The 22,097-nt window shown below is 49.7% G+C and overlaps 2 protein-coding genes across 3 annotated transcripts; both read right to left on the bottom strand.

The window, feature by feature from the left end:
* Window positions 1-7,933: 7,933 nt before the first annotated feature.
* On the bottom strand, window positions 7,934-9,880 carry IUM83_19286 (uncharacterized protein; the record flags this gene model as incomplete). 2 transcript variants are annotated; one of them, XM_067944331.1, is made up of 2 exons in its annotated part: window positions 7,934-8,607; window positions 9,613-9,880. In XM_067944331.1, 2 exons carry the CDS (start codon window positions 9,878-9,880, stop codon window positions 7,934-7,936), a joined length of 942 nt encoding a protein of 313 aa, XP_067785157.1. The 2 variants fall into 2 exon arrangements, with proteins under 2 accessions (XP_067785157.1, XP_067785158.1); XM_067944332.1 differs by lacking the exon at window positions 9,613-9,880 and having other exon boundaries at window positions 7,934-8,986.
* A 9,432-nt stretch (window positions 9,881-19,312) lies between these two features.
* Window positions 19,313-19,777, bottom strand: IUM83_19285 (Secretory protein OPEL; the record flags this gene model as incomplete). Its single annotated transcript, XM_067944330.1, has 2 exons — window positions 19,313-19,566; window positions 19,744-19,777. The coding sequence occupies 2 exons, from the start codon at window positions 19,775-19,777 to the stop codon at window positions 19,313-19,315; spliced, it is 288 nt and encodes a 95-aa protein (XP_067785161.1).
* Window positions 19,778-22,097: the final 2,320 nt, after the last annotated feature.

Below are 22,097 nucleotides of genomic sequence, written 5' to 3'. Positions count from 1 at the left end.
GGACAGTATTCCGCTATCGACTCCCAGAACTCGTCTGTAGTTCCAGTTCATGTTAGCCGAAAGGGACAGCCACGTGAGCTCTGGCGTGACATGGTCGCCAAACATTGCACTTTGAGTATTTGATTAGTGCATTTGCTTTTGTTCTTGTGAGTCCTGGAAAATATGTACCGTATTTTAGACTTCAAGGGTAGGTACCCTTTACATAGCTGATGCTGTAGCAAAAAATCTTTACCAATTCTAGACAATTGCCTGCGGTATCCTCTAGCTAACACGCTGATGTATCACGAGCGCCGCGCTGCGGGCGCCATGTAGGAAGGACACACTAAGGCCGGTTCTCAACCGAGGCGGACGCATGCGTTTTCGGACACTTTGTGATCTGATTGGTTAACAGGACGTTACAAAAATGATACTGCACAACGCATGCGATGGCAAGCGTTAACTACTTTTGGCCAATCAGTGCACTGCATTATTTGCATTCCCCATCAATGCACTCCCCCTCCTCTGACATGGCGTCGGTCCGGCTTCGACGTGCTTCTCCCCCGCGCTTCACCCCCACCGCAAGGTAACGGCGTCGCTGGAAAGCTGCAGATGAGCTGTGCGGCCTTCTGGTTTGTTTGGTAGCCATCAAGCGACACCAAGCAGCACGAAAAAAAAAATCCAACAGTTCGAGAGCGGATTTCGTGGCGAGTGCATGCTTCTACGCTACTTAGAGATTCAGCTTTCAAGAGATACTACAGGAGCTTGGTGGGTTGGACCAGCTTCGCTCCCCATTGCCGGACGGGGGAGTCTTAGTCAGCGCTTCAGATATTGTTGAGTCGTGAACCACACGTAGATCACACAGAGTAACAGTACAATGATTGGATAATATTGATCAAACACTGGGCCAATCAAATTTGGTCACTTTCATTCTCAACCGAGCATACGGGGTAGGGCACGCATGTAACGCACGCGCCGAGAAAAACGCTTCGGTTGAGAACCGGCCTAAGTCTTGATGGGTCTCACGTGCCGCTATTCCACTTGCGGGAGGTACCGGAGACCACGAAATATTTGTCCGATCGTAAAAACATAAATTACAACGTAAAAAGTATGGTAAAAACTGTCATTCAGCGCGCGGGAGCACTGCATCGTCGCCGCTAATTCGTTGCTGGCTACGCGGCCACCATTCAGTTATTTGCAGGATGGTAGGAGGCCCCCACCAAAAGAACAGCGTTAAGGCGAAGGTGAGTTCACCCGCGAAACGAAACGCATGCACCACGTCTAATCATCTACTCTACTGTACGCAGGCCATCGCCGCGAGCGAAGATGCCGTTGCGAACGACAGCAGCCTCGCCGACGTGGCGGCTGAGTACAAGGTGTCGCCGCGCACGCTGTTGCGCTGGCGAAAAGCTGCGTCTGCGATCGCAGCTGCTCCGCCCTCGCGGAAATTCGTCCGCAGCGCCGCACGACGAGGGCCGTCGATACTGTATCCTGATATGGAGAGGAGGCAAGTTCGTCACATCCTACTGTACGGCTATGAGTTGACTGACCTTTGATCTGTTTATTGTAGGTTGCTAGAATGGGTGCATCAAATGAGAAAAAATAGAGCAAGATGCGTGACGAGTCAGTGTTTGCTAGTCATGGGCGCGCGGTTTGAGCCGCGGCTGTTAGGTGAGCGCACTCAGCGCGCTGCCTACGAGTACTTGCGGCGGTTTCGAGACCGCAACAAGCTGTCCATTCGCCGCATCAACCACCGCGGCGTCAAGCAGCGCGAGGAGCTACAGGTACTGTGCCAGCGTGTGCTCGATTTTATTTACAGTACTGATATTTTATATTGATATTTGTATGAACCAGTTGGTGGCCGACGCGTTCGGGTGCGCCATGCGCTACGCGTTTGAGATGAACAGTGTCGTGTCCATCACGGCTGGTGACGATAAGTACAACTATGTATACAATATGGACCAAACGTCGATTTACATCGACATGAACCCGAGCACCACGATCTCTTTTCGGGGCGAACGTCATGTTGACGTTGTCCAATGTAAGTCTCTAACCATTTAAATGCGCAGTGTACTACTTTAAATTAATTTTTGTATTGATTAGCTATGTCAGCGAACTCGTTCCGAGCCTCCGTGTTTCTGTGTGCGTCGGCTACGGGGCGTAAGCTGCCCCCGTTAGTCGTGTTCAAGGGTGAGCTGGCTACCACGTCCAAGCCGAGCTCGAGCGTCATCCTGCCCACCGCTCGGACAAGGTAGTGCTCACGGTTCAGGCGAACGCGTATTGCGACCAGCACGTCATGGAGGAGTGGATCCAAGAGGTTCGTGATTTTATTTCAGTGTCGGTGCCTACTGTATGACTTACAATTTGTATGATAGGTGTGGAGGCCATCGGTCTGTGGCCCATCAGTGCTTCTGCTCGACAGCTTGAAGGTCCACAAGATGGCTTCAACGCGAACATCGCTCGCAGCCTGCTGTACGGAACCTGAGTTCATCCCTCCTGGCATCACAGGCCTTTCCCAGCCGATGGATGTCGCGGTAATGCGTGTGTTCAAGCACTTTACTAGGGAAATGTATGTGAGGTACCATGTAGATAACGATTTTTGCACCAATCCCACGCAGCGACGCAGTCTTATCACAGGCATCGTGGTTGCTGCGTGGGAATCTGTGCCGGTCGATGTGATTCGACGTGGTTTCGTCAAGGCTGGGCTCATTCCAGTCGGCCCACGCTCGGACACCGGTGCATTTGTCATTAACAAGACGGAATAAAAATTAGCTTTTTCGTGCAAGTTTTAGCATAAAGTTACGGTTGTACCTTTGAAAATCTATAGTATTCGACTTCTTACACGTCGGACAAAAATTGTGGGTCGGACAAATATCTTGTGGTCTCCGGTACTTTGGCGTTTACTGCCATTCAGCGCAATCTCCCCATCTTGAGATGAATAAGTGCGTCCGAATATTTGCCCCTGGGCCACTCATCCCTCTGCAGAGTTCATTCAACAATTTGCTTTGAAGCCCCGGAAGCCAACTTGTGGCATTGAGGGCTAAGCCAGATGCGGGCACCCTTCGTGTTGTTCCTAAGTGCAACCCTTGTTGCAAACTGTTGGACACTGTCTACGGCGAATGAATTGGACCAGCGGGTGATCGAGTCCCCTGAATTGTTTCGCTCTGATGAGAACAACCCCGACCAACACGCAAGGCTTCTCCGCGGCCGGAAAGATGATGAAGAAGATGACGAAGACAGAGTTTTGACGGGAGCCAAATTGAGTTGGGAGAAACTGGAAGACCTTCTCACGAACACTAATAACGTACAAGCCACGGAGTTTGCGTTGTGGAAAACGAAAGATATAAAAGCGAGTGATATCCTGGAAAAGATTCGAGCCTTCGACCAGACAAATGAAAGGCATTGGTCGATTGCTACGCACTACAAGAACTATCTTAAAGACGGGAAGGTAACCGAACCCGGGATCATTTCTCGTATGCAGGAACCTCCTCGAGTGGAGCGACCGGCCGGCGGCGATATTGTGCCAAATGAGAACGCCTTAATCCTGAAAGGTCTGTGGTCGTGGTGGCGGGGTTCGTAGATCCATAGGATTGCCAGTACTGAGCCCTTCAGGAACAGGATTTCAACCTCTTCGGGTACAGTAAGTGAATCACACTGACGAAAGTTTTACGTCGGATATAAAGGTAATATCAACACAAGATACCTCACCTGCAAAAACAAAAGGAATGTTACTTGTTGTGTGCCTTGGTCTCACCGTGCTATAGGAAGCGACTTTCTCTTGCATGCTTTTGGTATTTTAATACCATTACTCTTCCAAGGGCTACACGTATTAAAATACGTGTAGTCCTTGGAAGAGCCACAGAAATCCTTGCAATCAACCGTCACGTCAAGCTGAAGCGCCAGGGAGCAAAGGGGACGACCTTACTATCTCTGCCTCCTTCGATGCTAACGCACAACCTCAGGTTCGCAACCCATCGCTTCACGAAGTTGGCTCCGTATGAGCATTCGATGCCGCTGACAGAGCTGAAGAAAGTGGCGTTGGCCTCTAAAACCGCGTTGCAGTCCATCCGAAGAATGGCCGCAAGCTTCCAAACCGCTACACCCACTTTGGAGCTTGAAGATACAGCAACACCAGCTGACGTTGAAGCAATTTACTAGAAGGTGAAAACCTTCGGATCCTCTGTACGGGATTTCCGTGTACAGTTGAGACAACACGGCAAGTGTCATTAAGGCCTTACGTCAAGAACCCAGGACTGGGGGGCTTTAGAGTTCGTCGACATCCACTGGGGGGAAATCGTTTGTCTTGTACCAGGACTAAAGAAGCTGGATCTGCACAAGAGTACCATCGCTAAGTCGACGTATTTCAGAGATTCTGGAAGCTGCGTCGACCTTTTATCGACATGTGGAGTTCTTGATTCTTCCACGCAAAGGCAACATCAGAGAGACAATGAGAGGCCCCAAGATTGAGAAGCTCAAGAAGGTGTGACCAGCGCTTTGGAGCGATGATACTCGGCAGGATATTGTCAGGGACTGCGGCAGCTCACGATTCCGACGCGAAACGAGGGAGATCGTTTCCGCTGCAGGACGGAGTTTATTGACGCACTGGCGAAATTCTGCCCGAAGATGGAGTACATGGACGGATACGACGAGGTTGTTTTGTTCGGGGATTCGTAATGCGATAAAATGTGGTCAATTCCCCTGAAGATACGTGAAGCTTTCAATGTTTCATGCACAGCCTTGCGTAGGTTCAGCTGGGCGGTCGACCCATTCTTCCGTGTGTTTGGAAATATGTCAGCGAACCTGCGATGGAACTATCTCGAATACTTCCGAGACTCCGAGGATGAGAGAATGTAGACCGGTGCTTGCATCCCAGGCCGGTGCGGTTGTCAAGGCGTGCCCTGCTCTCCTGTATTTTTCCATCGACATTGACTACGGACAGGACCGGAAGCGTGGCAAGAAGTATGTGAAGTTTGACGTCTAGGGGGATGAATTCTGAGATACTGTGGCTGAAGATTGTCCGCTGCTGAAGTCGATCACGATGACAGACACATCTAACCACCAGAACATCATTGTTGACACAATTAACACGCTCACAGATCGCTCTCTTTTGTCGCTTGGGAGAATCCCGCGCGGGTTAATATTACAACGGTATCTTCGAGTATGTTCGTTGTCTCTCGGAGACGAAGGAGTTCACTGGGGATGTACGGACCATCGCCATCAAAATTGGTGGGCACACACGGAGACGAGTGCTCGCCACCCCAAAGTTTTATTCTCAGTACTCGAAAAACGCTCTGAAGTCAGCGAGGAAGCACTCGGCATGGTGGCATGCTCTTCTGTACATTTTAAACCCGTACGAGTCGAAGTAAACTGAATCTGGAGTGAGCTTTACATGCGAGACAAGCTGACGCCGTTATTGAACGCCGTGAAGAAGACGCATCATTTACTCCTGGTGCAAGCTTCAATGTACGGTCGCACCGACAGGAAATTCAACAGTATTTGGACTCATAGCGCTCGGACGACAGCAATAGGAAGTATTTCATGATGATGCTGGCTGGGGCGATCGCTTCGGGGAAGTGCAGTCTTGCTTCGAGGTCGACGTGGGTGGGTTTGGGAGCGCCTATGAATGGAAGCATTGCTGCCGATTTCATCCAGGAGTCTTGTGCCGGCGATATCAATTTCGTATTGGAAGCATTGGTTGAGGTCAGTGGACGATGTCCTCCAACTCCATCGATGAAGTCACTGTCGTACGAGGGAGGGAGCTACGGCACAGCCGAGTTGGATGCGGCCTATATAGCCGCCCAAGAGGCTTATCAAACCAATGTGTCCGCATTAATATGCAGCGATAGTTTCTCAGGGTTGCTATCGTTGGACCTGTTAAGCTCTGGTCTCTGGGGCTTGTATGCCGATGACGATATGGAGGAATTCGACAGTTGCGCCGTCGGAATTCCAGCTTCGAGGTTTGGCACCACCTGGTGTGACTGCTTCTATAGGACAAAGGACAACGATTATGGAGACGCTTTGTTCGACAAGGCGAAGAAGCCAGTGAAGTGGTTTGAGTACTTGCTGTAGCTACGGCATCAGGTTTTGGGGTTTGTGAAAGCACAACAGAAAAAAAAACTAAAGATTGCTCAGTTCCGTTTCGACAAAGAGAAATTACCATGAGAACCCTTACCTACCCAAGGTTGGTAGTTGTCATTAGCAGCTTGCTAATCCTCTTCTTCATGTAAAGATTAGGAAACAATGGTTCTCCAGATCAATCGATTTTGATCTGTGAGCGCTCCTTCGTTATCACGATCGCCTTCGTCCTAACGACCTCGTGCATCACAGCCTCACGGTAGGTCTCGCGTTCCGCTTCGCCCTCTATCATCCCATTGAGTGCGTGACGACGATCGTGTCGACGATCTTAGACTTTGTGCTCGTTTTGCTGACGGCTAAAGTGCGATCGCAAATCTGTTGCTGCGGCGTGTTGTTGTCCATGAGTTGTTCACGGTATTGAGGACCGCGTACTCCATCGACGTGCAACACGGGGCGTGGCCAGTCATATTGCCCCAGTAATTCAATGAATCTTGGTTGGTTGGTAACTCGGTGTGCTCGCCCATGCCGTGAATAAAAATGCATGTGCGCGGGTCGACTTGCACGAACACGAGGAAGAATCTCCCCACGAAAAATCAAACTCGGCCTTCAATCTCCTCGTGTCTCCAGGTGAAGTTCGTAACCCTTTCAGAAGTGCGTTTCCAGTCGGAGTCAATTGAAACTGTGTCATCACTGCTGCGCATTTCGGTACATGTTGCGGTGCTGAGATGTTCATGCGCTCATCAAAATACTCCACTGTGATATCCATGTCGCTACCGTACATCTTGAGACCCGACAACCCCGAAGCGCAGAGACCTGGAACAAGTTGCCACTCAGACATTCAACGCCTTCGACACCACTTTAAGAACTTGAAACACGTACAGCCTCGTTCAGCGCTTTCGCGATTGCATTGATCGGCGGCAGATGACCCAACCCAGGGTCTAAACACTTCACAACCAAGGGTACCATGGTGTTATCGACGTTGCTGGTCACGTAGTAGGCTGCTCCGTCAACAAAGGTGTGGCTGTGAACCATCGTATCTTGCTGAAATGTGGCAATTGCATTATAGACCACGTGCGAACCAACAGCCGATACAATGGGCTCAGCAACCATCGAGAAGGCCGACTGCCCGTGAACTTTCATGGAGCCTCGCTTGAACGTGTAGTTGAACCGGAGAGAAGGCCATTCCGTAGCCAGATGCTGGGGGTTGCTCTGTACATGCTGCTGCAGGTCAGAATTGCCTGAGCCGTTTGCCAAACTTCCTGGTATCTGCACTGTGAGTGCAACCAATAACGCTATTAGCGTGACGACATCTGTCTGCGACGGCATCAGGCCACGAACTACGTTGTGTGTTAGGATGAAATTAAAAGCGAGCTGAGCGATGGTGGAGGAAACAAAGTGATTAACAAACTGAACGATGATGGAGCTCTAACTGTGTGCTGTGCCATAGCTGCAGTTCCTCGATTGCATCATGAATATATACAGTGCTAAGTTGTAATGTACCAGTACGCCGCTTCACTGACTGTACATGCATTACTGTCGCTGTCTTTACTTACTGCTGTACTTAGCGCAGTACAAATTCATGTAACAATACCGTACGGCCATAGTTTACGTGCACAGTTTTTGAAGCTAATCGGCAGTCATCAATGATGACTGTTACGTACTGCATGTGGTGTACAAGGTTTTGTCCTTTGGAAGAAGATGAATCAGTGATCATTGATTCCTTGATAACTTGCTGGAATGTGGTAGTGTTGCGGGACAAGTTAGTACTGTATATTCAGGTACGTGTTGGCGCGATTCGTTTCACAGCATACCATATCATGAACGCTACGCATTTTAGCTGGCATCCAGAGCAAATACCGTCGGGTCGCCATCATTTTCTAAATCAGCGCTCGTCTTCGTTCGTGAATCGAGCCATGATCGCCCTCCAGAGTAGTAAATCTTGGACAGAAATTTCGTTGTCGTCGCCGTCGTCGTCGTCACCGTCGTTTTCTTCATAGTGGCCATCATCATCACTAATCGCCTCGTACATTCTGGCATCGCGGTAGGTATCGCGCTCCGCATCCTCTTCTGCCCACTCATGGAACAGTTGACGATCAAACTCACTCTTTGGACACCACTTCAGACAAATAAAGTCGATACGGCTAAAGACGTTTCCTTTCCGCCCAAAAAGCCAAACACCCAGCCCCAACGACGGGTGTTTGGCTTGGACAGCTTCCAGAGCCGGCATCAACGAATCACGCATGAAAGGTTCACACCAGATGCGATCCACCTTCGACTCGTACGGGTTCTTGATGTAAATTTCAGGCTTTTGGCGACAGGTCGCTGCTCCAAGCTCCTCCTCACTGATCTCCGAGAGCAGTCTCAAAAACGTAACAATCTCTGCATAAAACCTTGGAGGGGCAAGTGGAGTGCGCTGGTGACCGCCCAGCCTGATCTCAATACTGCGTTCTTCCCCGACAGTCTCCGATTCCTTCGAAACACAGCGGAGGTATTCAAAAATGCCCTCGCCAGTCAGACGAGCAGGTGCCAACTCAACAGAGCGTAGCTGCTTCATCCCTGCCAGCAGCAACAACGTACGATCCGTTAATGTCTCGATGGACTTGATGTTGAAATTCGCGTAACCTGAACAGTCATTCATTGAGATTGTCTCCAGCCGCGGACAGCGATCAGCCACTGCTTCCCAGAACTCGTCACCGTACAGGTCCGCGTTTACATATTGCGTTCTCCCATTATTATGAAGATAGTTGATCTCGATTGACAGGTCAGTTAGCGCGGGACAGGCTCTGAGCACTGCAGTGACCTCCGTAGCCAGCAAACCGTAGCCAGGGCGGCTGGCCTCCACACCTTCCTCATCATCATTCGGAGGAGGCGCCACGATTTGGCCATCGCACTCGCGGAAGTAGCGATGGTAGTTCCAGCACTCGTTGGCCGACAGCGATAGCGACTTCAAGTGAGGTTTCACATAGTCTCCAAACACTTGGAAGAACGGGTCCGCGAACGGGACCACAGCCCAGCTGAAGCTCCTCAAATTCGTGCACGTCTTGTTGAACGCCCTCCACGTTTCCAACGTGACCGACCACATGTCGTGGCACTGGGCGTCCCCGTACACCTGCATCTCCTCGTAACCGTCCAAGTACTCGATCTGCGGACAAAACTTCATCACAGCTTCCAGAAACTCCGTGGTGCTGCGGCGTCGCTCCACCTCGTTCCTCGTCGGCACCGTCAGCTGTCGCAGTCCGCCGCCGCTCTTCCTGTCGTCCCACCTCTCCAGGGATTCATACAGCGTCGTCATCAGCTTTTCAATCGGAGCACCTCGAACTGCGTTCGTGTTCTCATAATGGTTCTCGCTAATAAACCCTCTGCTCGGCAGAACCAGCGCCTCCAGTCCGAGACAGTGCTTCGACGCAGCGACCAGGATCTCCGGCACGTGTCGACTCACCAACGACAACTTGGTCAGGTCGAGTCTCTTCAAATTTGGCAGATGTCCGAAAATCCTGTCCCACTCAATGTCGGAGTCGTCTAGAGCTCCCGGTTCCGGGTCGTACCCACTTGACTTCCTACCCAAATTCACCGACAGACACCGGACAGCTGCTCCCTTGCTCTCCACCAATGGATACATTGGCGGAATATATTCCGGCGTCATGGACTCGTCGGAGCCTAAAGTCAATGACGCAGCATTGAATTGGGCTGCGAAGTGTTTCATTATTGGCAAAGACGCTTTGGACACGGACGCCAGTCTCTGCAGGTGGTAGGACGGCAGGTAGGGCGGGCGGGGCACCACCTCGAGCTCGAACCCGTCGACTGCAAACCCGAGGATGTGGTGGAGCATTGGGAGAGGGAGGGACAAGAGCGACGGCGACATCGTGCACGCTGGGGCCTCGAAGCTGTGGTTTGCACTCGCCGGATGCGTTTCAAATGTATTTACAATATTTGTTTACTGAATACAATTATTGAGTGTTGGACCGGTAATGATTGTAATAATTATTATTATTAGATTGTCCGTTCTGTTTATCACAAGGAAGAGGCTAAAAGTTACAAAACAAATGCTAGCTGGTCCGAGGCTTTCATACACCTCTACCAGTGCATCTGCATCCGGAAGTAGAACAGGTAGCTACTACCGGTATGTGTCGTGGCTTTCCGAAACTTCGGCATGTGTGAATGCACAATTGCTTTACCGAGTATGTGTGTATTCGGTACTCTACGTTAAAAGTACAGACGAGGGCGTGAATAAGGAACGCCTGATATATAACAACTTTCAAGTGGTATGAGCCAATTAGAGGGCATAAATTGCCATTGATGGAACAAAATACTTGATTTAGTTAATTATGTCAATAATCTGTGTTCGGTCCACGTATAATCCGGCGTGGCGCCAACAAGATTTGATGGTGTCGGCGTCCAGCGCATTCCACGCGTTGCTGCACCACGGAGGGCTTCCGCGTAGAGGCGGCCTAGGATCATCAGCATCCGCCCAGATATGGGCACATGCTCCTGCTCGGCGTACAGCACCATCTCGACGAGGCAGGAGTCCAGGGCCACCATAGACGCCCGCGACACCTTCTTGCGGCAGCGAAAGTCGACCGCAATGCGCTTGAGCGAGCTCTTGGCTCGCGGGTGCGCATTGCACAGAGGTCGAGCTGTTGCTGCTTGGTGAGGCGCATTCTCCGTGCTTGCCGCTCCATCTTGTTCGTGTCAAATTCGAATTTCCCGATTCAAAACCCAGCTCTGCCAGCAGGCCCAGCTGGTGGCGATGGCCAATGTCAGTGCTTCAAGCTCTTACCTCTAGAATTGCATAATATTAGGTTTTTAAGGTTATAGGATGACACCCGTTCCTTATTCACGCCCTCGTCTGCATCTGTTTATCAAATGTATTAATACTTGTTGTCACATACATGTAATACAAAAACACGATTACGAGACGATTACGCGATTGCGCGATTACACAATGCCCAGATGCCAATAAAAAATGATACCACTCCGTTTCAGAATACTTGTCCTCTTTTGCTTAAGTGCCTCAGGATTCGTCAATATTTGCCTAAAACGACTACGATTGGTCTTAATAGAACGCAGGCGCTCTGACGGTTTGAATGGTGGGTAGACCTTCACAAAGCTATCAAAATTGACAGCGTGATGGCCTCAAAGGAGATTTTGTACCCGAATCGTCCGCAGATGTCGCCCAGCCTTCCCCTCGTACCTCAAATCTCAGCTATGAATGTCAAACGAATCAGGAGAGAGCTTGCAGTGATGGAGCGTCGACAGGCGATCAGCTCTGTCCTCGTGCGTTCAAACGGCGGCAACGGATGCATACTGGGAGTTGCCGGATGAGATGCTTAACAGTATTTTCCTGAGTTTGCAGTGCGCAATGGAGTCATGCATTCGCGAAGGAGGGGAGAACACATACAAGGTCGCTCACATGGCAAAAGCGAGGCCTCACCGGGAGGGAAGACTTCCTTTATACATCCCCTGCTCTGACCATACAGTCTCGATTATACGAACAGTAGCTAGCGTAAACACAACTGGCAATAGTTAAACCAAGTATATTTGGCGGCAAGTTGAGGGGTGACAAGTATTCTGAAACGGAGTTGTAGAGCAGTACTGTACAGCAACGGACAGAATGTAACTGCCAGTCTTGGTTGAACAGTGACGAAAGTGAATAGAACCCTATTGGTTAAAATGTTTCTTTCAAGATTTGACAATCCTAAAAATTATGATTCGAATTAAAGCAAAATAAGGAGGCAGCTATATTTTGCTAAAAGTTAGTCAGAAGGGTTTTGTTAAAAAAAATAAAAGCCCTCGTAACCGTAGTAGAATCGATAGACTCCCACGCCTTGATGGCACGCTTGATGGTCCTCTCGTACGCGAAGATGCTCTCCTCGTCCTTCCTCCAGTCGTTCAGAGTCCAGCGCGGGATTCCCTCGGACCGAGCAGCCTCTCGTTCAGTCTTGCCCTTTATTGCCTGCAGTACAGCCCGTTTCTTCTTGATGGTGTAGCGCTCGCCGGATGCGTTTCAAATGTATTTACAATATTTGTTTACTGAATACAATTATTGTGTGTTGGACCGGTAATGATTGTAATAATTATTATTATTAGATTGTCCGTTCTGTTTATCACAAGGAAGAGGCTAAAAGTTACAAAACAAATGCTATGCTGGTCCGAGGCTTTCATACACCTCTACCAGTGCATCTGCATCCGGAAGTAGAACAGGTAGCTACTACCGGTATGTGTTGTGGCTTTCCGAAACTTCGGCATGTGTGAATGCACAATTGCTTTACCGAGTATGTGTGTATTCGGTACTCTACGTTAAAAGTACAGACGAGGGCGTGAATAAGGAACGCCTGATATATAACAACTTTCAAGTGGTATGAGCCAATTAGAGGGCATAAATTGCCATTGATGGAACAAAATACTTGATTTAGTTAATTATGTCAATAATCTGTGTTCGGTCCACGTATAATCCGGCGTGGCGCCAACAAGATTTGATGGTGTCGGCGTCCAGCGCATTCCACGCGTTGCTGCACCACGGAGGGCTTCCGCGTAGAGGCGGCCTAGGATCATCAGCATCCGCCCAGATATGGGCACATGCTCCTGCTCGGCGTACAGCACCATCTCGACGAGGCAGGAGTCCAGGGCCACCATAGACGCCCGCGACACCTTCTTGCGGCAGCGAAAGTCGACCGCAATGCGCTTGAGCGAGCTCTCGTTGTCCAGGATCCTCTTGACGGACGATTTGCCCGGCGCCTTGTCCAGTACAAACTTCTCCCGAACCCATTCTCCTAGCGTCGCGAGGCTCCACGTTGGCTCGCGGGTGCGCATTGCACAGAGGTCGAGCTGTTGCTGCTTGGTGAGGCGCATTCTCCGTGCTTGCCGCTCCATCTTGTTCGTGTCAAATTCGAATTTCCCGATTCAAAACCCAGCTCTGCCAGCAGGCCCAGCTGGTCAATGGCGATGGCCAATGTCAGTGCTTCAAGCTCTTACCTCTAGAATTGCATAATATTAGGTTTTAAGGTTATAGGATGACACCCGTTCCTTATTCACGCCCTCGTCTGTATCTGTTTATCAAATGTACTTGTTTTCACATACATGTAATACAAAAACACGATTACGAGATGATTGCGCGATTGCGCGATTACACAATGCCCAGATGCCAATAAAAAATGATACCACTCCGTTTCAGAATACTTGTCCTCTTTTGCTTAAGTGCCTCGGGATTCGTCAATATTTGCCTAAAACGACTACGATTGGTCTTAATAGAACGCAGGCGCTCTGACGGTTTGAATGGTGGGTAGAGCTTCACAAAGCCCTCAAAATTGACAGCGTGATGGCCTCAAAGGAGATTTTGCACCCGAATCGTCCGCAGATGTCGCCCAGCCTTCCCCTCGTACCTCAAATCTAAGCTATGAATGTCAAACGAATCAGGAGAGAGCTTGCAGTGATGGAGCGTCGACAGGCGATCAGCTCTGTCCTCGTGCGTTCAAACGGCGGCAACGGATGCATACTGGGAGTTGCCGGATGAGATGCTTAACAGTATTTTCCTGAGTTTGCAGTGCGCAATGGAGTCATGCATTCGCGAAGGAGGGGAGAACACATACAAGGTCGCTCACATGGCAAAAGCGAGGCCTCACCGGGAGGGAAGACTTCCTTTATACATCCCCTGCTCTGACCATACAGTCTCGGTTATACGAACAGTAGCTAGCGTAAACACAACTGGCAATAGTTAAACCAAGTATATTTGGCGGCAAGTTGAGGGGTGACAAGTATTCTGAAACGGAGTTGTAGAGCAGTACTGTACAGCAACGGACAGAATGTAACTGCCAGCCTTGGTTGAACAGTGACGAAAGTGAATAGAACCCTATTGGTTAAAATGTTTCTTTCAAGATTTGACAATCCTAAAATTATGATTCGAATTAAAGCAAAATAAGGAGGCAGCTATATTTTGCTAAAAGTTAGTCAGAAGGGCTTTGTTAAAAAAAATAAAAGCCCTCGTAACCGTAGTAGAATCGATAGACTCCCACGCCTTGATGGCACGCTTGATGGTCCTCTCGTACGCGAAGATGCTCTCCTCGTCCTTCCTCCAGTCGTTCAGAGTCCAGCGCGGGATTCCCTCGGACCGAGCAGCCTCTCGTTCAGTCTTGCCCTTTATTGCCTGCAGTACAGCCCGTTTCTTCTTGATGGTGTAGCGCTCGCCGGATGCGTTTCAAATGTATTTACAATATTTGTTTACTGAATACAATTATTGAGTGTTGGACCGGTAATGATTGTAATAATTATTATTATTAGATTGTCCGTTCTGTTTATCACAAGGGAGACTCTAAAAGTTACAAAACAAATGCTATGCTGGTCCGAGGCTTTCATACACCTCTACCAGTGCATCTGCATCCGGAAGTAGAACAGGTAGCTACTACCGGTATGTGTCGTGGCTTTCCGAAACTTCGGCATGTGTGAATGCACAATTGCTTTACCGAGTATGTGTGTATTCGGTACTCTACGTTAAAAGTACAGACGAGGGCGTGAATAAGGAACGCCTGATATATAACAACTTTCAAGTGGTATGAGCCAATTAGAGGGCATAAATTGCCATTGATGGAACAAAATACTTGATTTAGTTAATTATGTCAATAATCTGTGTTCGGTCCACGTATAATCCGGCGTGGCGCCAACAAGATTTGATGGTGTCGGCGTCCAGCGCATTCCACGCGTTGCTGCACCACGGAGGGCTTCCGCGTAGAGGCGGCCTAGGATCATCAGCATCCGCCCAGATATGGGCACATGCTCCTGCTCGGCGTACAGCACCATCTCGACGAGGCAGGAGTCCAGGGCCACCATAGACGCCCGCGACACCTTCTTGCGGCAGCGAAAGTCGACCACAATGCGCTTGAGCGAGCTCTCGTTGTCCAGGATCCTCTTGATGGACGATTTGCCCGGCGCCTTGTCCAGTACAAACTTCTCCCGAGCCCATTCTCCTCGCGTCGTGAGGCTCCACGTTGGCTCGCGGGTGCGCATTGCACAGAGGTCGAGCTGTTGCTGCTTGGTGAGGCGCATTCTCCGTGCTTGCCGCTCCATCTTGTTCGTGTCAATTTCGAATTTCCCGATTCAAAACCCAGCTCTGCCAGCAGGCCCAGCTGGTCAATGGCGATGGCCAATGTCAGTGCTTCAAGCTCTTACCTCTAGAATTGCATAATATGAGGTTTTTAAGGTTATAGGATGACACCCGTTCCTTATTCACGCCCTCGTCTGCATCTGTTTATCAAATGTACTTGTTGTCACATACATGTAATACAAAAACACGATTACGAGATGATTGCGCGATTGCGCGATTACACAATGCCCAGATGCCAATAAAAAATGATACCACTCCGTTTCAGAATACTTGTCCTCTTTTGCTTAAGTGCCTCGGGATTCGTCAATATTTGCCTAAAACGACTACGATTGGTCTTAATAGAACGCAGGCGCTCTGACGGTTTGAATGGTGGGTAGAGCTTCACAAAGCCCTCAAAATTGACAGCGTGATGGCCTCGAAGGAGATTTTGCACCCGAATCGTCCGCAGATGTCGCCCAGCCTTCCCCTCGTACCTAAAATCTAAGCTATGAATGTCAAACGAATCAGGAGAGAGCTTGCAGTGATGGAGCGTCGACAGGCGATCAGCTCTGTCCTCGTGCGTTCAAACGGCGGCAACGGATGCATACTGGGAGTTGCCGGATGAGATGCTTAACAGTATTTTCCTGAGTTTGCAGTGCGCAATGGAGTCATGCATTCGCGAAGGAGGGGAGAACACATACAAGGTCGCTCACATGGCAAAAGCGAGGCCTCACCGGGAGGGAAGACTTCCTTTATACATCCCCTGCTCTGACCATACAGTCTCGGTTATACGAACAGTAGCTAGCGTAAACACAACTGGCAATAGTTAAACCAAGTATATTTGGCGACAAGTTGAGGGGTGACAAGTATTCTGAAACGGAGTGGTAGAGCAGTACTGTACAGCAACGGACAGAATGTAACTGCCAGCCTTGGTTGAACAGTGACGAAAGTGAATAGAACCCTATTGGTTAAAATGTTTCTTTCAAGATTTGACAATCCTAAAAATTATGATTCGAATTAAAGCAAAATAAGGAGGCAGCTATATTTTGCTAAAAGTTAGTCAGAAGGGCTTTGTTAAAAAAAATAAAAGCCCTCGTAACCGTAGTAGAATCGATAGACTCCCACGCCTTGATGGCACGCTTGATGGTCCTCTCGTACGCGAAGATGCTCTCCTCGTCCTTCCTCCAGTCGTTCAGAGTCCAGCGCGGGATTCCCTCGGACCGAGCAGCCTCTCGTTCAGTCTTGCCCTTTATTGCCTGCAGTACAGCCCGTTTCTTCTTGATGGTGTAGTGCTTACGATGTCGCTTCGTCAGCACTACACCTGCCGATATCAGTTCCGATACAGCTACAAGCTGCGAGGGCGAGGCAGTACCCGTGTCCGGGGGCTCCTCCGTCGTGCTGGCTGCCTCCATTTTATTGACTGGTCTCCACAAATTTACATTTTTCAAGACCAACGACTATTGGTTAAAAATATTATTTAGGAATCATTTCATTGGCTAAATATTTTGTTGCGCTGTATCTCTGTTCATAGCAGTGACAGGTGGTAGGTAGGTTGTCGGCAGTTGCATTCTGTCCGTTGCTGTATGCACCAACATTGATCCTCTCAACTTCGCTCGAAAGGCAAACTTTGTGTACGTTATCAGCAGCCCAAGAAAGACGACAGATCAACTTCACAAAGGCGTTATTGAAATGTCTTGTTATTAATACCAGGTGTATTAGAAAGAAAACAGCTTAGCTCGTCGAAAGGAAGACAGTTCAACAGCGCTAGTAGGTGTACCGGCACTGTCATAGCTCATGATCCAAGCAAGGAATTGCCACGGCACAAAGGCTGTGTGTCACAGAATTCTACTGTCAGTAGAGTAAATTTACTGACATCAGTTTGTTTTCTCACCACTGAGCACACGACGCGGTTTCCTGACCTGATGCCATCGCTGGTAGAAGCAGTCACGCTAATAGCGTTACTGATTGCACTTACATGGCAGTTATCAGAAAGTTTGGCAATCAGCTCAGGCAATTCTGACCTGCAGCAGCATGTACAGAGCAACCCCCAGCATCTGGCGACGGAATGGCCTTCTCTCCGGTTCAACTTCTCGCTCAAGCGAGGCTCCATGAAAGTTCACGGGCAGTCGGCCTTCTCGATGGTCGCTGAGCCCATTGTATCGGCTGATGGTTCGCACGTGGTCTATAATGCAATTGCCACATTTCAGCAAGGTGCGATGGTTCACAGCTACACCTTTGTTGACGGAGCAGCCTACTACGCAACCAGTAACACCGACAGCACTATGGCTCGCTCGACACTAGGGTGTCTGGACCCAGCGCTGGATCACCTGCCGCCGATCAATGCAATCGCGAAAGCGCTGAACGAAGCTGTTGCTATTTCGAAAGCCTCGAGCGGTATCAAGTGTTCGAGTGGCAACTTGTTCCAGGTCTCCGTGGACGACATTGAGTTTGCATTGTGCGCTTCGGGGTCGTCGGGTCTCAAGATGTACGGTAGCGACATGGATATCACAGTGGAGTATTTTGATGAGCGCATGAACATCTCAGCACCGCAACATGTACCGAAATGCGCAGCAGTGATGACACAGTTTCAATTGACTCCGACTGGAAACGCACTTCTGAAAGGGTTACGAACTTCACCTGGAGACACGAGGAGATTGAGGGCCGAGTTTGATTTCTTGTGGGGAGATTCTTCCTCGTGTTCGTGCAAGTCGACCCCGCGCCCATGTATTTTTATTCACGGCATGGGTGTCCACACCGAGTTACCAACCAACCAAGATTCATTGAATTACTGGGGAAACATGACTGGTCACGCCCCGTGTTGCACGTCGATGAAGTACGCGGTCCTCAATACCGTGGACAACTCGTGGACAAACAACACGCAGCAGCAGCAGGTTTGCGATCGCGCTTTAGCCGTCAGTAAAACGAGCACAAAATCTAAGATCGTCGACACGATCGTCGTCACGCACTCAATGGGGAACCTGATGCTAGCTGGTGCGATCGCTACGGGGAAGTGCAGTCTTGATGCGAGTTCGACGTGGGTGGGTATGGCAGGACCCATGAAGGGGAGCATGGCTGCAGATTTCATCCAAGAATCATGTGCCGGGAATACCAATTTCATACTAAAAGCAATGGTGAGGGATCGTTGCCCTCCAACTACAGCTCTAAAATCTGCGTCTTACGAGGGAGGGGACCACAGCACAACTGAGTTAGACGCGGCCTACAGAGCGGCACAAGAAGTTTATCGAACCAATGTGTCTGCTCTAATGTGCAGCGAAAGCTTTTTTGGACTGTTATCATCGAATCAACTCAAGCTTTGGATGCTCGGAATGGTGGGCCACCACCATTCTCTCCGCAATGACGGTATGGTAGAGTTCGACAGTTGTGCGGCTGGAATTCCAATATCAAAATTTGGCAAGACCTGGCGGGATCGCTTTTACAGGTCCAAGCTCAACCACTATGACATGCAGTTCATGTATGGCGACGCCTTGTTCAACAAAGCAAAGATGCCTGTGAAATGGTTCGAGTGTCTGCTGTAGCGATGGCATTTTTGGGGGTCATACAAGCATTTGGTTAGACATCTAACACAGCAACTATCATAGAAAACGCTTCATACAAAGCACGAGGTGACAACGCGGAAGAATATATACCTATGGCGGTATCGAAAGGCTTAAAATAAATCCGAACAATCTACAGTACAAGGATGTCCTGTCCGAAGAACGTATCAGTTCGGAGACCCGAAAAATCTCCGCCCGAAGTCATCTCTTCATCGCCTATGTAGTACTGAGCAGTGGTAACTAAAATAATAAAGTTGACCAGTAAAATAACTGATATAATTTATTTTGGCTGACGCCAGGAATCAGTATTTCTCAGATTCTAGAATGTATATAATGACTGGCTGATATATCACGTTCTATCACGCTCTGTGATTGGTTGATAAACTTAAATATTTTGATTAGAGTGGGCTCACTTTTGCTACAACTGTGTTGCTCTTCGATTTTACCTGCCAAGTGTAAAGCGTGGTGCTCTCTTAGGATTCATTGCGTACTGCAGCATTGTTGCGGACATGCCACGAGGATTACCGAGCAGACGGCTCTGAGTGGACGAGCTGGTAATGCTCGATCTACCATTGTACGTGTGCTGCGGTGCTCCTCCGCGCATTTCTGCGTCTATTGCAAGGAGCCCCCAACACTAGTCACACAGCAGCTTGGGAACAGTAAGTACGGAGGCTGCTTGGCGACCCAGGTTAGGCTTGTTGCCTTGCAGCATCTTGACCTCCGTCAAGATCTCCTTCTTGCCGCCGTTCCAGCCCTGGTAGTCGTTGTCGCCTGAGAAACCGAGGCACTGGCCGTTGCCCACCAACCTTGGTGGGTCCAGCACGCCCTTGAAGACTGTGAGGGCATCCTTCTTGGACTTGCCTGCTGGAACGTAGTGGACGCTTTGTTCTGAAAAGGGCAAAATGAAAAGGTATATTGTAACCTAAAGTCCGTATACTCTAGATCAGCTACACGAGGTGCGGGCGCCAACTAGTAATAGGTAGTTGGTAGCCCCCGGAGGACGACAGCTTACGCGTCTTCGAGCACAGCCGACACTTCTAGCGGCCGTTGGACTGTTTAGCGTACTAGACGAGAGGATCGCTACGAGCGAGGAGATCATGCAGCATGGCGAGCGCTTCGTGGGCAACTACAACGCCGATACCTTCGTGATGACAGTCAAGCACGTCGTCTGCGAGCACGTGGACGGCGGTGAGCACACGGAGCGCTGGCAGTGGTAACAAACTAGACTATGTAACATCAGGCTGGTGTTAATGAATGTACAAGAACATCGACCACTCGGGAAAGAACGCGCAGCCCCCCAGGCGTAGAAGGCTGGTGTAACGCGTGGCGTTATACAGTATATGGTTTCGTAGTTTATTACTGAGCACGTAATTTATAATTCCGTGGTAATTTACGATTCGTATGACGGGACGACTTACGGGACGGCTGCAAGGTGAAGTTTTACGTTTTACGGGGCGGCCCGTCAACTAACAATTGTATTCAACAACGAGTGGCCAGGAAGTAAGTAGTAGACCTTCAAACTCGAGTCTGGTATCGTGAAGGTACTTGAGAGCAAGGAGGCCAAACTGGCGACAACTGAAGAACGAGCCCTCGGTCGATTTAAAATAAAAGGAGCTGCGAGTGACATTGAAGATTGTGTAAATCTCTCTTTTGCTGAAAAGGCTACTCAAATGAGAAAGTAGCCGAAGTCATCAGCCGGAGTCGGAAGTGACTTCGAATCACATGGGCGTTTATTGTCGATATCGCGGATTAGTGTTGACCGATCGCCACCGGCAGAAGCCCCGCCCGAGGCACTGGTGATGCTTGAGTTGAGCCTAAAGCTTTGGGACGCCGAGCTTGTACCTGAAGCGGCTTAGGGCCGTTCTTAACGGAGCGGGTGTGCGGTAGGCTCGGTAGGCCGGGGTAGGCTGCGCACCGGCTCTGTGCAGCAATCGGGACTACCGCATCGCCTCTGTCCTAGGCGAAATTTTGTCCTAAGCGAATTTTTATTTTAGCCAATGAAAACAATGCATTGACTCCGCATGACTGTAGTTAAAATTCCATGTTGACCATCTAATTATAGGCTGCCACCAGCCATTCGGTCTCAGTGTTCAAAGTGCTATGGGTAGACCACGCACCACAGGAACCGGCAAAAAGCCAAAGCCCTGCACCCGCATTGCAGTCGACTATACGCACAAGCGCCGCCTTCTCGAATTCCTGGCTGCTGGCTATTCTGTAAACGAAGCTATTGCACACTTCTACCCAAATTGCAGCAGGCAAACAGGTTTGTAGTGATGGTGATTATTCCAGCAGCTCCGACGATGAATTTTTCTAGATGCACAATACAACACATTACTTTGATGAGACTTAATTGCGAAGGCAACCAAGCGAGCTTGGACACGTAGCTCAATTGGGAAAGAGCACAGCAATTTTATGCGGATGGACTCGGGTTCAATTCCCGCCGTGTCCATACTATTTGATTGGTCCAAAATACCAAGAATTATTATAACTTTTACTTTTTATCATTTAATTCTGAGGCTTGGCAACAGATGTACCGTAAACTGCATACATTGCAGTTCGCTTAGGACAGGGGCGATGCGGTACCTCGAGGGAATTTTCGATCACGGATCGGTAGGCTCCCTACGCCCTACACGAGGGGTGTGTGTGCGCTGTCCGTGGTAGGCTGCCCAGATTCAGACTCCCCATCCAAATGAATCGCCCTCGAGAGTTGCTGCGCACCATTGTCTAGCCCAGCGCGAGCTCCTCTGAATAATCTTCTCTAATGGCAAGCGCCTGCGTCGCTGCAGCGACACACACGACAATGTCGTTCATCTCTTCATCACTGGACGAACTGCTCCATTCCTCGTCGTCCGAATCGACGAGCTGAGGGAACATACGATGTATCTGCCACAGGGGGTTCGGGGCGTTTTGTGAATGAGACAATTTCTCGGACACAGGTACAGTCTGGTACAGCGGCCTACCGCCCTACACTCCGTCATTCTTAACGACGACGCGCAGAGTGGTACTCTCTACGCCCCACCGCCCTCCCAGCCTATCGCTCCGTTAAGAACGGCCCTTAGAGCAGCAAGAGGCAATGCGTGTCGTTGTGTAGCGAGCAGACGTAGCTGATACATTTATTTACTTGATGATCAGTGCAGAGAACCCAAAACCACACATTGTAAGAGGAGTGAGGGACACGAGGCTCATTTTTAAACACGATCAGGAGCACAACAGTGGTCTCGTCGCGCCAGCACCTCACTATCTACGAAAACAACGAACTCCGTCGCGTGGAACGCTGTTTCGGAGGTGACAATTCGACACTGTTGGCGGCATACTATGATTGTGTCAGGAAGCATGAGCGCTAGTATAGGCTAGAGCGCGACAGTGAACCGAGAAATGGAGCTTGGAGATCTAGAACTGCCGACAATAGCTAGATTAGA

Source organism: Phytophthora cinnamomi, assembly GCF_018691715.1.
Source record: "Phytophthora cinnamomi strain GKB4 chromosome Unknown Contig82, whole genome shotgun sequence".
NCBI classification, from domain to species: domain Eukaryota; phylum Oomycota; class Peronosporomycetes; order Peronosporales; family Peronosporaceae; genus Phytophthora; species Phytophthora cinnamomi.
The sequence above is the reverse complement of the archived record's forward strand: the minus strand, read 5'-3'. Positions and strand labels throughout refer to the sequence as shown.